The 16,171-nt window shown below is 44.9% G+C and overlaps 1 protein-coding gene across 1 annotated transcript in view; it reads left to right on the forward strand.

Annotated features, from left to right (window-relative positions):
* The window catches only part of wdr91 (WD repeat domain 91), a 142,080-nt gene that overhangs the window by 97,486 nt on the left and 28,423 nt on the right, over positions 1 to 16,171 (forward strand). Inside the window, exons 9-11 of the mRNA XM_056281348.1 lie at positions 2,074 to 2,264; positions 9,127 to 9,181; positions 14,673 to 14,768. Of these exons, the coding sequence (XP_056137323.1) occupies positions 2,074 to 2,264; positions 9,127 to 9,181; positions 14,673 to 14,768 (342 nt within the window). The remainder of the gene's footprint in view (positions 1 to 2,073; positions 2,265 to 9,126; positions 9,182 to 14,672; positions 14,769 to 16,171) is intronic.

Below are 16,171 nucleotides of genomic sequence, written 5' to 3' on the forward strand. Positions count from 1 at the left end.
TATTGTGTTTTTAGGTGTTCCCTTTATTTTTTTCAGCAGTGTATATATATATATATATATATATATATATATATATATATATATATATATATATATATATATATACACTCACCGGCCACTTTATTAGGCACACCTGTCCAACTGCTCGTTAACGCAAATTTCTAATCAGCCAATCACATGGCAGCAACTCAATGCATTTAGGCATGTAGACATGGTCAAGACGATCTGCTGCAGTTCAAACCGAGCATCAGAATGGGGAAGAAAGGTGATTTAAGTGACTTTGAACGTGGCATGGTTGTTGGTGCCAGACAGGCTGGTCTGAGTATTTCAGAAACTGCTGATCTACTGGGATTTTCACGCACAACCATCTCTAGGGTTTACAGAGAATGGTCCGAAAAAGAGAAAATATCCAGTGAGCGGCAGTTCTGTGGGCAAAAATGCCTTGTTAATGCCAGAGGTCAGAGGAGAATGGCCAGACTGGTTCGAGCTGATAGAAAGGCAACAGTAACTCAAATAACCACTCATTACAACCGAGGTATGCAGAAGAGCATCTCTGAACGCACAACACGTCGAACCTTGAGGCAGATGGGCTACAGCAGCAGAAGACCACACCGGGTGCCACTCCTGTCAGGTAAGAACAGGAAACTGAGGCTACAATTCGCACAGGCTCACCAAAATTGGACAATAGAAGATTGGAAAAACGTTGCCTGGTCTGATGAGTCTCGATTTCTGCTGCGACATTCGGATGGTAGGGTCAGAATTTGCCGTCAACAACATGAAAGCATGGATCCATCCTGCCTTGTATCAACGGTTCAGGCTGGTGGTGGTGGTGTAATGGTGTGGGGGATATTTTCTTGGCACACTTTGGGCCCCTTAGTACCAATTGAGCATCGTTTCAACGCCACAGCCTACCTGAGTATTGTTGCTGACCATGTCCATCCCTTTATGACCACAGTGTTCCCATCTTCTGATGGCTACTTCCAGCAGGATAACGCGCCATGTCATAAAGCTCGAATCATCTCAGACTGGTTTCTTGAACATGACAATGAGTTCACTGTACTCAAATGGCCTCCACAGTCACCAGATCTCAATCCAATAGAGCACCTTTGGGATGTGGTGGACCGGGAGATTCGCATCATGGATGTGCAGCCGACAAATCTGCAGCAACTGCGTGATGCTATCATGTCAATATGGACCAAACTCTCTGAGGAATGTTTCCAGTACCTTGTTGAATCTATGCCACGAAGGATTAAGGCAGTTCTGAAGGCAAAAGGGGGTCCAACCCGGTACTAGCAAGGTGTACCTAATAAAGTGGCCAGTGAGTGTATATATATATATATTTTGAAATTTCCCCCCCATTTTTCTCCCCAGTTCTACTTGGCCAATCACCCCACTCTTCTGAGCTGTCCCGGTCACTGCTCCATCCCCTCTGCTCATCCGGGGAGGGCTGCAGACCACCACATGTCTCCTCCGATACATGTGGAGTTGCCAGCCTCTTCTTTTCACCTGACAGAGAGGAATTTCACCAGGGGGGATGTAGCACATGGGAGGATCACGCTATTCCCCCCAGTCCCCCCTCCCCCTGAACAGGTGCCCCGACCGACCAGAGGAGGAATTAATGCAGCGACCATGACACATACCCACATCTGGCTTCCCACCTGCAGACATGGCCAATTGTGTCTGTAGGGATGCCCGACCAAGCCGGAGGTAACACAGGGATTCGAACCACTGATCCCTGTGTTAGATCCTGCCAGTATTGGCACTCAGTAAGGATTGGCCAATCTTATTCCAGTGCTTAATGTTATCTTGTTCAAGTAATATTGGTGGCCCCTAGAAATAAGAGAGTATACTCATATTCAGAAAATATAAATGTATTTTGTGCTGCCATCGCTCCATATCAGCAAAATACACTCATATACTGTTCACGTCATTGTGTACAAACTATGAAAGGGTCTATAAGGTAGCTCCCACATAACTAAATGATCAAATAAAAGTTTAAATAGGTTTTAATAAATCATACTATAATACTGTAGATGTCCTTCTTCTGACTGTTTATTTTTCTCTTGTGTTTAGACAACAGAGAAGAAGTATGAATCCAATGATGTGGAGGTTCCTACAAATGGCCCCAGTGAGGCTACAGACGTCTCAGCTTGCACCAGGAGCTCTGGAGGAGAAAGAGGAGGAGGTCTCTCCACAGAGCAGCCTTTTATCAAACTTAGCCAGGAGGAATATGGAGAACACCATTCCTCCATTATGCATTGCAGGTTTGAGTTTAAGTTAACTATGTCATACTGTATAGCATACCACAGAACAATCATGCTACTCCTTACTATACTGTGCATTACTATGCTATGCATAGTGGGCCATATTACACAATACTATAACATATTAAAAAACACACTGTAATAGATGGTACTAAACCATACTATACTATAAAACACCACCACATCTACTCTATATTATATTTTAAGTGGTTTAATTGAAGTGTTGTTTGTGGGCCAGTAGGGGGCAGTTTTCTCTCTGGTCCTAATAGAAAAAAGAAAACAACAAAAAAATCCCAATGCCCAAGTGTAGTGACAGGAACACTGTGCTGTAGGAGATGTCGTCCTTCAGATGTGACGTTAAACCAAGGTCCTGACTCACTGCGGTCAATAAAGATCCCATGGCACTTGTCGCAAAGAGTAAGGGGTCCCCCCCCAGCGTCCTGGCAAAATTCCCAACCTGGCTCTCTCCATTTGGCCACCTAATCATCCCCACATGTAATGGGCTCAATGATTCCTCCCTCTCCACTTCACTGTGAAGTGCTTTATAGATGTAATCCATAGTTATTATTATTATTATTATTATTATTAATGGACCATATTTTAACACGCCCTCTAGTCCTTATAACCAAAGTGAGAGCTGTGTCCGCATTCTCGGCACAAAGTCAAACACGTTTTCGGTGGATGTTGGACTCCGCCAAAGTTGTCCCTTGTCTCCGATTCTGTTTGTGATATTCATGGACAGGATCTCAAGGTGCAGCCAAGGTGAGGAGTGTGTCCGTTTTGGGAACCTCAGAATTGCATCTCTGCTCTTTGCAGATGATGTGGTTTTGTTGGCTTCATCAGAATGCAACCTCCAGCACGCACTGGGGCAGTTTGCAGCTAAGTGTGAAATGGCCGTGATGAGAGTCAGCACCTCAAAGTCTGAGACCATGGTTCTCTACCGGAAAATGGTGGCTTGCTCCCTCTGGGTTAGGGATGAGTTGTTGCCTCAAGTGAAGGAGTTCAAGTATCTCGGGTGAGCAGCACCCACTCATCTACAACTCAGATAAGTCTAAACTAGCACATGTTGGGGGATACTTAAAGGCATTGCTTTAGACTGGGCATCAGCAGTACGGGAGAGTCATCTATCCATTATCCAAACCGCTTATCCTGCTATCAGGGTTGCGGGGATGCTGGAGCCTATCCCAGCAGTCATTGGGCAGCAGGCAGGGAGACACCCTGGACAGGCCGCCAGTGACAGGAAAGTCAGTCTGCCATAAATTCCTCTTTTGACAATTTTGTTGCCAAAATGAAAAAAAGAAAAAGTTTTTGACCTCCCTGTTCGGGGAAGGGATGCTACCAAATGCCTTCTCGCTCTCTGACAGGGCCCCTATAGTACAGTCAAATATTCCGTTGAATTCAGAACCTTTGCTGCTTACTCTGGGTGGAATGATGAGGCACTTCAGGGGATATTTTTAAATGGCCTTAGTTAACTGGTGAAGGATGTATTAGCTGCTTGGGACAATTCTGCTGACCTTGATTCTTTGTTTTCCCTTGCCATCAGACTGGATAATCACCTTTGTGAGTGACGTAGGGAAAGGGTTAGCCATCAGCTGCCACAGTCAACATCTCACTCCCTCTCGCCACCTTTCGCGAGGACAGGCCCAGACCCCTCCACTGGCTCTCTTATTTTTCCCAGCTTCAATGCCCCACTTCTCAGGTAGAAGAACCCATGCAGTTGGGTCGAGGCCGCCTCTCACCTACTGAATGTCGCTGGAGGATGGAGGCCCGACAGTGCATCTACTACAGTCAAGCTGGCCATTTCCTCACCACCTGTCCCGCCGGCCAAAAGAGTAGGCTCACCAGTTACAGTTGCTGTTCCTGTGAACTGTACTACTTTTCCTTCTGTCCCCTGACCCAGGATGGAGTTGGAGGACATGCTGGCACCAACAGTCCCTGCCACTGCTCGTCTTAGTAGACTCAAGAGCTGATGAGAGTTTCCTGGACATTAATCTAGCTGAGCATGCTGGCATTGTCAGTGAACATTTAGCTACCCCCCTTAATGCTAATGCTCTCAACAGCAAGCTGCTCACCCAGGTCACTCGTCACACAAAACCCCTGCAGCTTACCCTTTCTGGTAACCATCATGAGAACATCTGGTTTCACCTTATCACTTCTCCTCAAGTCCCAGCAATTTTCGGGCACCCCTGGCTTGAGACACTCAACTCCCACATAGACCGGTCCACTGACAAGGTTGTCAGCTTGAATTCCTTTTGTTACTCTTCATGCCTGCAATCTGCCCTAACCCCTACAAAGGCTGCTGTGTCCCCACCCACCCTGGAACCTCCCGACCTGTCAGTTCCCTCTGTCTATCATGACTTGGGTGAAGCTTTCAGAAAACAGCATGCTCACTCTCCTCCTCCTCGTCATCGCCCATACCACTGCACCATCGACTTCCTCCCCGGAGCCCCTTTGCCCTCCAGTTGCCTATATAATGTTTCCAGTCCCAAGAGGGAGGCTACGGAAAAATAAATTCACAACTCCCTGGCAGCTGACCTAATCCACCCCTCTTCTTCTCCCATGGGAGCAGGGTTCTTCTTCGTGGCTAAGAAAGCTAAGTTCTCTCGCTCTTGTTTCGATTACTGCGGGCTCAGCAACATCACCATCAAAAATATGTATCATCTGTCCCTGATTAGCTTGGCTTTCCCTTCATGGAGCCACAATGTTCTCTAAACTGACTCTCAGGAATGCCTATCACCTGGTCAGAATCACAGAAGGAGATGAATGGAAGATAGCCTTTAAGACACCACTAGGCTATTTTGAGTCATGCTGTGCCATCTGACCAAAGCCCCAGCCATTTCCAAGCCCTGGTCAATGATGTCCTTTTTGATTTCCTCAACCAATTAGTATTCCTTTACCTTGACAACATGCTGATCTTCTCCCGTAGCACAGAGGAACATATTCAACATGTACAACAAGTCTTCCAGTGCCAGAAGAAGAAGAAAAAGACTACTTTATTTTGTCATTGTACAGATTACAAATAAATTTGGTCTCTTCATTTAACCCATCCTATTATATAGGAGCAGTGGGCAGCTGCAGTGCCCGGGGACCAACTCCATTTCTTTTTCCTATTGCTTTGGTCAGGGGAACAGACAGGAGTATTAACCCTAACAACCCACAGCGTTTATTGATAGAAACGTTTAATCGGTCATCTAAGTATGTGTTTCCCAACCCAGTCCTCAAGGACCCCCTATCCTACAGATTTTCTTTGCAACCCTGAATAGGTACCTGTTTGTAGTTATTCAACCAATCAGCAATGAATTATTTCAGATTTTGCACACCTTGCATGTGCTATGAGATGATTGGTTGAGTAAGTACAAGCAGGGCTACCTGTGCAGGGTTACAGTGAAAATCTGCAGGATAAGAGGTCCTTGAGGACTGGGTTGGGAAACACTGACTAAGTGACCTCTTCAGTCTAAGCTGACTGCAAGTATCGCCACCGTTATATACAATGCAGTTGCATAACGCCCGAAACCAACGATCACTTTCATATGCAAATAACCATGACCATTAACTAGAGTTAAAATGGCCATGCGTACCATTCACAGAGGATCAAAGAAGGTTGAATCAGTTCGTCACAGAGAATTTGGGAATGTTTGCAATCCCAGCATTGTAAGATTGCGACAGATGTACTCTTAGCCCCCCCCCCCCCCCCCGGTTCAGAGATGGTTGTTACCGCTTCACATACATGGCCTCTTTGACTTGACCTTGGTTCACACCAGCATTCCTCCCTATCAAGGATAGGTGTCATCCTTGAAAGGTTGGCCACTGGCTTGTAGATGGGTGTTGACACTCTTCTGTATTGTGCCATACTCTTGGCCAGCATATGTTTAGTTTCCCCAATATAAAAGCAACAGCAATCCTCCTGGCTCTTAACAGCATTCACTATATTGCTGTTTGTGCCAGGGGACCCAATCCTTGGGGTGGACCTATTTCTGGCGCAACTTGTTTTGGGATTTGAAAGCAACTGAGATGTGATGTTTGGAGAATTTGTGTCTCAACTGTTCTGACACTCCCGCCGCATATGGAATCACCACTGGTTTACACTTAGGCAGCTGTTGTCCTTCTCCTCTCTTCAGTCGGCTGGTGCACTGTTTGGGCGTCTTCCTGGCTTTGACAAACACCCAGTTAGGATAACCATAGTTAACCAGGACCTGTTTAATGTGGGATTTCTCCCCTTTTCCGGCTGCTGTGTTGGTGGGGACGTTGTCAGCTAGGTGGTACAGCATCCTGATGACTCCTAGATTGTGCTCCAGTGGATGATGCGAGGCAAACCTTAATTACTGATCAGTATGTGTTGGTTTACGGTAAACATCAACAATCAAATGTCCCCCATCGCCAACTGTAATTTCATAGTCTGTGAAGGCTAACCTGTCATTTTTCACATCCTCCCCAGTGAACTTCATGTGGTTTTCCACAGAGTTAATGTAGTCAGTGAAATGTAGTATGACCTGAGATTTAATTTTAACCCAGATGTCGTCCACAATGCATTTTTGTAGATTTGTCTGTTTGACCGCTCAGATTAAATTGCAAGCGTCTCCCGCTGCCCTTTCATTTCAATCACAATGCCACTAAGCAAAAGTGGGTCGGTAGGGTAGTCGCATGGCAGTGACAAAAATTAACCATTGAACAAGCACACATTGAGGAGAGCCAGGACAGCAGCATTTCACAATCCAATGCAGGGATAATATATCTACTTTAACTGCGAGGGGATGCCTTAAAAGAGACCAAACTTGAAGGCACCTAAAGAAATGAAACAATTTGTTAAATTCATAACTGCTTGATCCACTTGTTACTGGTTTTAATGTGCACATCCATACCCCACACTGTGCACTGCACAGTATCATCACCAGCAGCACAGAACAACACGGCACACCATACAACTTCTGCTAACTTTTTTTTTATATTGCATTGCTGTTTATTGTATATGATGTAAAGGTGACCTTGAGTGTCATGAAAGGCGCCATTAGATAAAATGTATTATTATTATTTGGCGGCATGGTGGCCCAGTGGTTGGCACTGTTGTCTCACAAAAAGACAGTCCTAGATTTGAACCCCAGGCCATCCCAGGTCCTTTCTGTGTGGAGTTTGCATGTTCTCCCTGTGTCTGTGTGGGTTTCCTCCGGGTGTTCCGGTTTCCTCCCACCATCAAAAAGACATATATTTAGGGTTAATACTCCTGTCTGTGCCCCTGAGCAAGGCAAAGGAAAGAAGAACTGGAGTTGGTCCCCTGGCGCTGCAGTTACTCACTGCTCCTATACAATAGGACGGGTTAAATGCAGAGGACAAGTTCCTTGTAAGAATACAATTCGTTATAAGAATACAATGTCAAATAAAGAAGTAGCTTTCATTATTATTATTATTATACCTTAATGACCATGATAGCCCCCTGCATTGGTGCAAACCATAAGCACTGGGATCAACATCTCCCTGTATTTAGGTTCGCCTTGAACGCTGCTATTCAGGAATCCACTGATGTTACACCTGCTGAACTGAAATCCACTCATGGGACTTCTGGATGTAATGCAGCAACCATGGAATGCTACTCCCGATTCCGCAGTATATGCTAAAATCATCCAGCTGGATGACCTCCACTCATTTCTTGCCAAAAACATCAATGTGACTTGACAGTGTCAAAAATATTATTAAACAAACATTGACGAGATGCGGTGTCAGAGGAAAAAGCCTGGGTAAGGTGACGTGTCAGTCCTCTATCCGAGACAGAGACATTTTTTGCTGTCAAGCTAGTCCCTAAATGGCAAGGACCCTATCCCATTTTGAAGCAGGTTGTACCCTTAAATTACAAGGTGGTTTGAGAAAATTCAGGGGAGGATAGAGTAATATACATCACACGATTAAAGTCTTGCTACTCTGCTGCCTAAAAACAGGACCAGCAACGACAGCATTTCAAGCTGCAGACTGAACAGACAATCTCACATGCACTTAAACATTTCTACACACATCCTCTAAGTCCTTTTGTTTTTCAATATAATGTTACCTTTTCTAAATGGTTGTGTTGACTTTTTATTTGTTCCTTGTTTGGGTGTTATTTTAGAGGAGGTTTATGGATGTGGTGAGGGAAGACATGCAGGTGGCTGGTGTGACAGAGGAAGACGCAGAGGACATGAAGAAATGGAAATGGATGATCCGCTGTGGCGACCCCTAACGGGAGCAGCTGAAAGTAGTAGTAGTAGACCCACTTTTGCCTAGTGGCAAAAGTGGGTTGGTAGGGTAGTCCCATGGCAGTGACAAAAGTTCACCATTGAACAAGCACACATTGAGGAGAGCCAGGACAGCAGCATTTCACAGTCAAATGCAGGGATAATATATCTACTTTAACTGTGAGGGGATGCCTTAAGAGAGGCCAAACTTCAAGGCATCTAAAACTCACAACTGCTTGATCCACTTCTCACTGGTTTTAATGTGCACATCCATACCCCACACTGTGCACTGCACAGTATCATCACCAGCAGCACAGAACAACATGGCACACAACACCATACAACATATGATGAACCAGATGTGTTCTATACCACAACTAAACGATGGCATTGTAAACTACTAAGACTCACTGGCCAATCGGCCAGGGGATCGGCCCCTTTGGTCGAGCGGTTAGCGATGTTGCCTTGTGGTGCAGTACAACCCTGGTTCGAATCCTGCAGCGGGCAGAAATATGCTCGGTTACACCATGATGAAAAATGATAGCGTTCTCCATACTTGTAGCTTGCTGGAGCCAAAGCTGTCGGAAATCATGCCACATGGAAGTGTGTGCATACTTACATTTTATCTATGTACTATAACCTATTTCTTATTCCTTCTCCAGGGTTGACTGTTCAGGGAGAAGAGTCGCCAGTTTGGATGTTGACGGAGTCATCAAGGTATGAATGGATGAAGTGGTTTCTCTTACCTCTCAATTCATTCGGTTTTCCAGTTTAGTACACTTGATATCGACCTTAAAAGGGTTGCCATTTTGTGGTAATTTGTCATTTGAACACCTCAAAGAGTACTTAATTTTATCCAGTTTAAGAAAGAACATCACATCTTTAAGCCAAGAGAAGGGAGGCAGTGCAGACTTCCAGTTAAGAAGAAATCTGTGCCGGGCTAACAGGGCTGTGAAAATGACAGTCATCTTTGGGGATACCAAAGATGACTGTTAAGGGGCATGGTTGCAGGTCAATTTCAAGGACATCAGAAAGAGTTTTAAAGATTGAATGCAAATAGGGTTGCGATTTGGGTCTTAAAAATGGTCTTAAAAAGTCTTGCATTTAGATATAGATGTAGATGCGGTCTTTATTGTCCTGCTGGAAATTTGTTTTCACAGGTAGCACATGCACAGAAACATACAGGTAGCCGCACCGCAACATACAGATATACATACAGATATACATAAACACATAACATCTGAACACATAACATTAAATCTGGCTGTATGCAAGGTCAGCGAGGCAGTTGGTTTAGTGCTGATATGGCAGAATAATAATAACTTAATATTTATATAGCACTTTTCTAAAACAATGTTACAAAGTGCTTTTCAAAGAAATAAACCCAGACATTACAGAAAATAAGAATAAGACCAAATAAGTAAGAGTAAAAATAAAAACTGTATAAATAAAAACAAATATCAAACATTTGTAAAAGCTTTCACACAAAGAAAAGTTTTAAGACGATATTTAAAAGAAGGTAGAAACTTGGTTTGTCTTAGTTCAACAGGAAGAGAGGTCCATAGTGTGGGGTCTCTAACAGCAAAAGCCCAATCACCCTTTGTAACAAACCGAGACCTTGGAATAACCAGCAGGACTCCATCTGCAGATCTTAATGGCCGAGAGGGTGTATACCAGGTCAATAAATCACAAATGTATGTAGGAGCAAGACTGATTAAGGCCTTAAAAGTGAGCAATTAAATTTTAAAATCAATTGGAATATAATGGAGCCAGTGTAGGGAGGCAAGCACAGGAGTGATATGGTCATGCCTTAGTCCCTTAGCTCCCTTCAGGTGTTTGTGTTCTTCCCGTTGGGCCTGAGTGCTGCTCGGCCCAACGGGAAGAACACAAACACCTGAAGGGAGCTTTAAAAACCTGCGGCTACCCCAGTTGGACCTTTGTGAAAACTGCAACACGTTCCAAAAAGACCAACCAGGTAAGCAATGAGGAAAAAAGGAACAGAAGGAATAACATAGTCATCCCGTATGTTTCTGGGGTCTCCGAGAAACTCAGGAGAATTTTTAACAAACACCGCATCCTGGTATACTTCAAACCCAGCAACACACGCCGACAAAGACTGGTTCATCTCGAAGACCGTGTACCACACACCCAGAAGAGCAATCTGGTTTCTCCTATGTATAGGTCAGTGCAATCCTCATTGCACTGTACAGCATACACCAAACAACCACTACACAAACGGATGGTCCAACACAGAAGGCCAAACTCCTCAGGACAAGACTCAGCAGTCTATCTACACCTAAAGGAGAAGACGCACTCCTTCGAGGACAGCAACGTACACATTTTGGGCAGGGAAGATAGATGGTTTAAAAGAGGGGTGAAGGAAGCCATCTATGCGAAACTGGAAAACCCATCCCTCAATAGAGGAGGAGGTCTGCGACACTACCTATCTCCCACTTACAATGCCGTCCTTTCATCTCTACCCAGGAGACTCAAGAAGCTTAGCCTCCAAGAACAACAGTCGGTCACTAACGGCTCCAACGACTCATGACCACTGAGTGGAGCACTAACAATGTCGAAACTAACACCCTCAACAACGGTTGCTGCTTAACATCGGATCACAAAGAGCCACGCATATCAATACCTCTGATAACGACGGGCGTTGCTAAACATCGGAACACAAAGAGCCATGGACATCATTAGCTCTGATAACGACTCCAAAGAGGATAAATATCTGAGTTTCATCACCAGCCAGTCAGACTAGCTTGGTCTAGTGAGAAAGGCACGAACTGATGAAGCCTCTTGGATGAGAGGCGAAATGTCTTCACGGATATATACAAAGTCCAGTTGCACTCGATTCAATTCCTTTGGATAACCATGACCTGGATGAATGAGAACATTCACAGACATAGACAGCGTCACTGCATCAAGGTCTGGTGCGAATTTGGTAGCAAAAACACTTACCAGCTTCGTACGCACCACCTTAATATTGCCATACGCCCCAGTGCCAACAATAGGCTTAGGCATGATCCTCCATTTAGGTTTGTCAGGACGCCATTTTGACAAGCCGGGCTGGCCCTCGGTATTCCTCCTCATACGTTGGCGAAAGCCCCGCTCTGCAACCTGACTCCATTTCGGCGAGTCTTCTGCCACCACTGTAGGCCCTTCAGGCAGGCTCACTGCACTCCCCACGCCAACACCGACTCCACTGCCTGGGGTCAACTCCGTGCAAGGAGTAGGACCTGGGCCAACACTGGAATCTACAGCACCAGAGGAACCAGAGTCGCCCGCAGCCTTAGCCATCGTCTCGCCATTATCCACAGCCGATGCACGAGCGCACGGCGTCTCCAACGTCCCTCGGCAACACCAGGCCATGCCCTCCGCCACGGCTCGGCCCCAGGTGACACTCTAGCACGGCAACTCTGCTATCAATGGTTGCAGTAACCGCACGCAGGTCTTCTCCAATATCAGCCTGAAGTTTCATTGCGTGCCAAAGCGCACAAACCTCACTGTGGAGACACTCAGTCTTGGAGAGCAGGTTGGAGGCGTCCAGGTTGGTAAATGACACCGACGGCAGGTCATCCAGATAGTGGGAGACAAAGCGGGGAACTTTCTCTCCACACTCGTTTAAAACTTTAAGGCAACTTTTAATGTTATTAGCGTCTTTCTGTGGGCCTTTGTGCACCACAAACCTTTGTTTGGTGTCAGGGCAGAGTTCAAATAGAACCTTTTTGGAAGACTCGATCCAATCCGGGTCGAAGGTGTTTGAAGCCGAAAGTACTAGCTGGTCCTGACTCATTGTTCTAATTTTGACATCTAGGAAGTTGAGAAACTCATCTTCAACTATCATTTCGCCATTGACCGTTTCATAAATTGTTGGTTTTATCCGAGACCGGGTAAAGCCAAAAGCTGCTGAGTCACGTTGCTCACTCCCCGCCATCATGGCATCTGTGGCAATAGCCGTTATGATGTTACAGTCAAAGTACAGTTTATGCTAATCTGCCAGATAATTGTTCAACATTACCGCATTTCTGTTCTGTCAACCCAAAACCTGCGCTTCTCTCCGCGATTTACCACCTTCGCCCTAGAATTTTACTAATTTTGATGCGAGCTGAACATCGTACGTCTACTCAGTGACCATCTTGGAGAAAAAAGTGATGACCAGTTATTTTGTCATGTCCACATTCAGTTGGAGGTAGTTGTCCCTGCACCATTGTGTAATATAAGAAATGAAGTGTTGATAGGCTGTGATGGAGTTATTGTCATTAAGTAGTCCCGGTATGACAGTATCATCTGAATATTTGTAGTAAGTAGTGATGGGTGAAGGGCTGATGCAGTCGTTTGTGTAGCGAGTGTAGAAAAAGGGACTAAGGACCACAGCCCTGACGGGCTCCTGTGTGGGTGATGATGGTTGATGATGTTACTGTGCCTATTCTTACAGCCTGTGGTCTGATGCTAAGGAAATTGCAGACGCAGTGGATGAGGGGTGGAAGGATGTTGAGGTGGTGGAATTTCTTGATCATCTGGTGGCATTGACTTGTATTGAAGGCAGAGCTGAAGTTGATGAAGAGAATTGGAGTGAAGCTGCCAGGTGATTCTAGATGTTGCAGAAGGGGGTGGAGGAGACCTGCCATAGCATCCTCTGTCCCTGTTTGGCCTTGTAGGAAAACTGATATGGGTCCAGTTGTGGACTGACAGCTGGTAGGATGGTGCGCAGGATCAGTTCTTCCAGACATTTCATGGTTATTGGGGTGATTGCGAGTGGTTGGTAGTGGTTGGGCTCACAGGGGCAGGGTTTCTTGGGTATTGGTATAATGGTGGATGTTTTCCAGAAGGTGGGAATTGATGCTGTCCTATAGGATTCACAGAAGATGGAGTAGATGATGGGGGAGAGCTCCATGGTGCAGAGCTTGAGCACTCTAGCCGGGATGCTGTCTGGCCCTGGTGCTTTGCCAGGTTTGCACCCGCTCAGCTGCTGTCGGACATCCTCCATTGTGAAGGGTGGGTGTGTGGGCTCATGAGAGGGGAGAGCACTAAGCAGCTCCTCACTGGCAACAGAGTGGCTGTGGATGTCAAACCGTGCATAGAAGGTGTTCAGTGTTGGCAAAGATGGTGGGGTCTGTCATAGTGGAATTATCTTGAGTTGATTTATAACCAGTTAGTGTTGTTTCGTGTTCATGTTGCTAAGCTCCTGCTCCAATCTGCCCTTATATTTGAGTTTGGCCTTAATAATGTCATTCTTGATCTGTCCATTCATTTTTTTTAAAATTTATTTCTGATTTCTCCCAATTTAGTGGCCAATCGATCCCTATTTTAATTCAAACACCCACCCTCGTACTGCATGCGTTCGCCAACTGCATCTCTCCAGCCGGCAGTCTCGAAGGAGACGCCTCCCCACTTTCGTGACAAGGCGACTCCAGGCCGAACCACTGTTTTTTTCCGACACACACAGAGACGCATTCACGTGACGAACACAAGCTGACTCCGCCCCCCTCCCGAAGACAGCGTTGCCAATGATTGCTGCTTCATCGAGTCCGGCCATAGTCGGATCTCACGAGACCGGGGCGCAAACCCCGGTCCCCAGTGGGCAACTGCATTGACACAAAGCCGATGCTTAGACCTCTACACCACCGTGGACCCCTGTCTGTTCATTATTTTAGGAGAAGTCGAGTCTCTGCGCTGAAATACCTTCTGCAGATTTAGCTTGTTGAAACCTGAAGAAACCTTATTAAATTATGATTTAGAATCTAACCAGTATTTCAGAGGTCATTTGAAGTTACCCTGTATAATCAGTTAATTTGATATTAGCCTTCAGAATCAATCTGAATTTAGTTTATCTTAAATTAACCTTTATCCGATAAATGACTCAGTTAACAGCCCTTGATGTTCAACTTGCTGCTTTCTTTTTCTCATATGGAAGAATTGCCTTTGAGCAAGGCATTCATCTCAGCATGCTTCGTATTTATAATTACATTATCATATGTTGTATGATTATTATTAATTATTATTATTGTTTTAGAAATGAGACATTACATGGTTTTTTAAGACAGATTTTTTTTGCACCAATTTAAATTTCATTTTCAGTTTTTGCCTTCTCCTTTTATTCTCTTTCTCTACTCTGCCTCTTGAACACTTCTTCCTTCCTCTTCACTTTTGCTCCACCTTCTTCTCAAACTACTCTCTTGTTCTCTTTCCCTTTTTCCCCCCTCAGGTGTGGTCGTTCAACCCCATCATGCAGACCAACGCCACCATCATGTCTAAGTCTCCGTTACTGTCTCTGGAGTGGGCAACCAAGCCAGACAGACTGGTAAGGAGAGAATGATGCTTTTTTCACAAAGCAAACTGAGTCTGAGGATTTTTTTTTTGTCCGATTTATTTCCTTTATCATCCCAGTTTTGCATGTCCAATTACCCACTATATATATCAGTACACACCTATGGTGGTTGGGGAGAGTGTAGTCTTCATGCATCAACCAATACTCATGGTGCCAGTTCAGCACTGCTTTTCACCTGCCAGCTGCAGGTTTTCCAGATCCACTCGCAGCTGTATTCCACCATATGTAGGAGTTACTAGTTGCATTTGTGGGGACACGTTACCCTTAGCTGCTTCCTACTAAGTAGCAATGCGAATTGTCTTTGTGCATGCTCAATAATCCAGGTCAGAAAATCCAAGTTGAATCAGTTCATCTGGACACAACATTTATTGAGAGAGACGTTTCATCACTTAGATGCAAATTGTGCTTCCTTTGACAACTAGCCGAACTGAAAGCAACTAGGGTTCATTTGGATTATGAACCTCAGCATTGAGACACTACTGTGTTTGGCCTTTTCACCACCCAAATTCATCTTTGTTGTTTGTTTTTTTTTCCATCATTGCTGGTCTGGTGTCACACTACGAAAATACCTTTGAAATTTTAAATAAAAACAAATCCTACTTGTACCAAATATCACATACAAATTCCAATGACGTTGGGACGTTGTGTAAAACATGAATAAAAACAGAATACAATGATTTGCAAATCCTTTTCGACCTATATTCAATTGAATACACTACAAAGACAAGATATTTAATGTTCAAACTGATAAACTTTATTGTTTTTTGCAAATATTCACTCATTTTGAATTTGATGCCTGCAACATGTTCCAAAAAAGCTGGGACAGGGGCAACAAAAGACTGTTTGGAACACCTGTTTGGAACATTCCACAGGTGAACAGGTTAATTGGAAACAGGTGAGTGTCATGATTGGGTATAAAAGGAGCATTCCCGAAATGGTCCGTCGTTCACAAGCAAGGATGGGGCGAGGTTCACCACTTTATGAGCAACTGCGTGAGCAAATAGTCCAACAGTTTAAGAACAACGTTTCTCAACGTACAACTGCAAGGAATTTAGGGATTTCATCATCTACAGTCCATAATATCATCAAAAGATTCAGAGAATCCAGAGAAATATCTGCACGTAAGCGGCAAGGCCGAAAACCAACATTGAATGCCCGTGACCTTCGATCCCTCAGGCGGCACTGTATTAAAAACCGACATCATTCTGTAAAGGATATTACCACGTGGGCTCAGGAACACTTGGGAAAACCATCATCAGTTAACACAGTTCGTTGCTGCATCTACAAGTGCAAGTTAAAACTCTACCATGCAAAGCGAAAGCCATATATCAACAACACCCAGAAATGCCGCTGGCTTCTCTGTGCCTGAGCTCATC

Source organism: Lampris incognitus, chromosome 6 (assembly GCF_029633865.1).
Source record: "Lampris incognitus isolate fLamInc1 chromosome 6, fLamInc1.hap2, whole genome shotgun sequence".
Classification (NCBI taxonomy): Eukaryota; Metazoa; Chordata; class Actinopteri; order Lampriformes; family Lampridae; genus Lampris; species Lampris incognitus.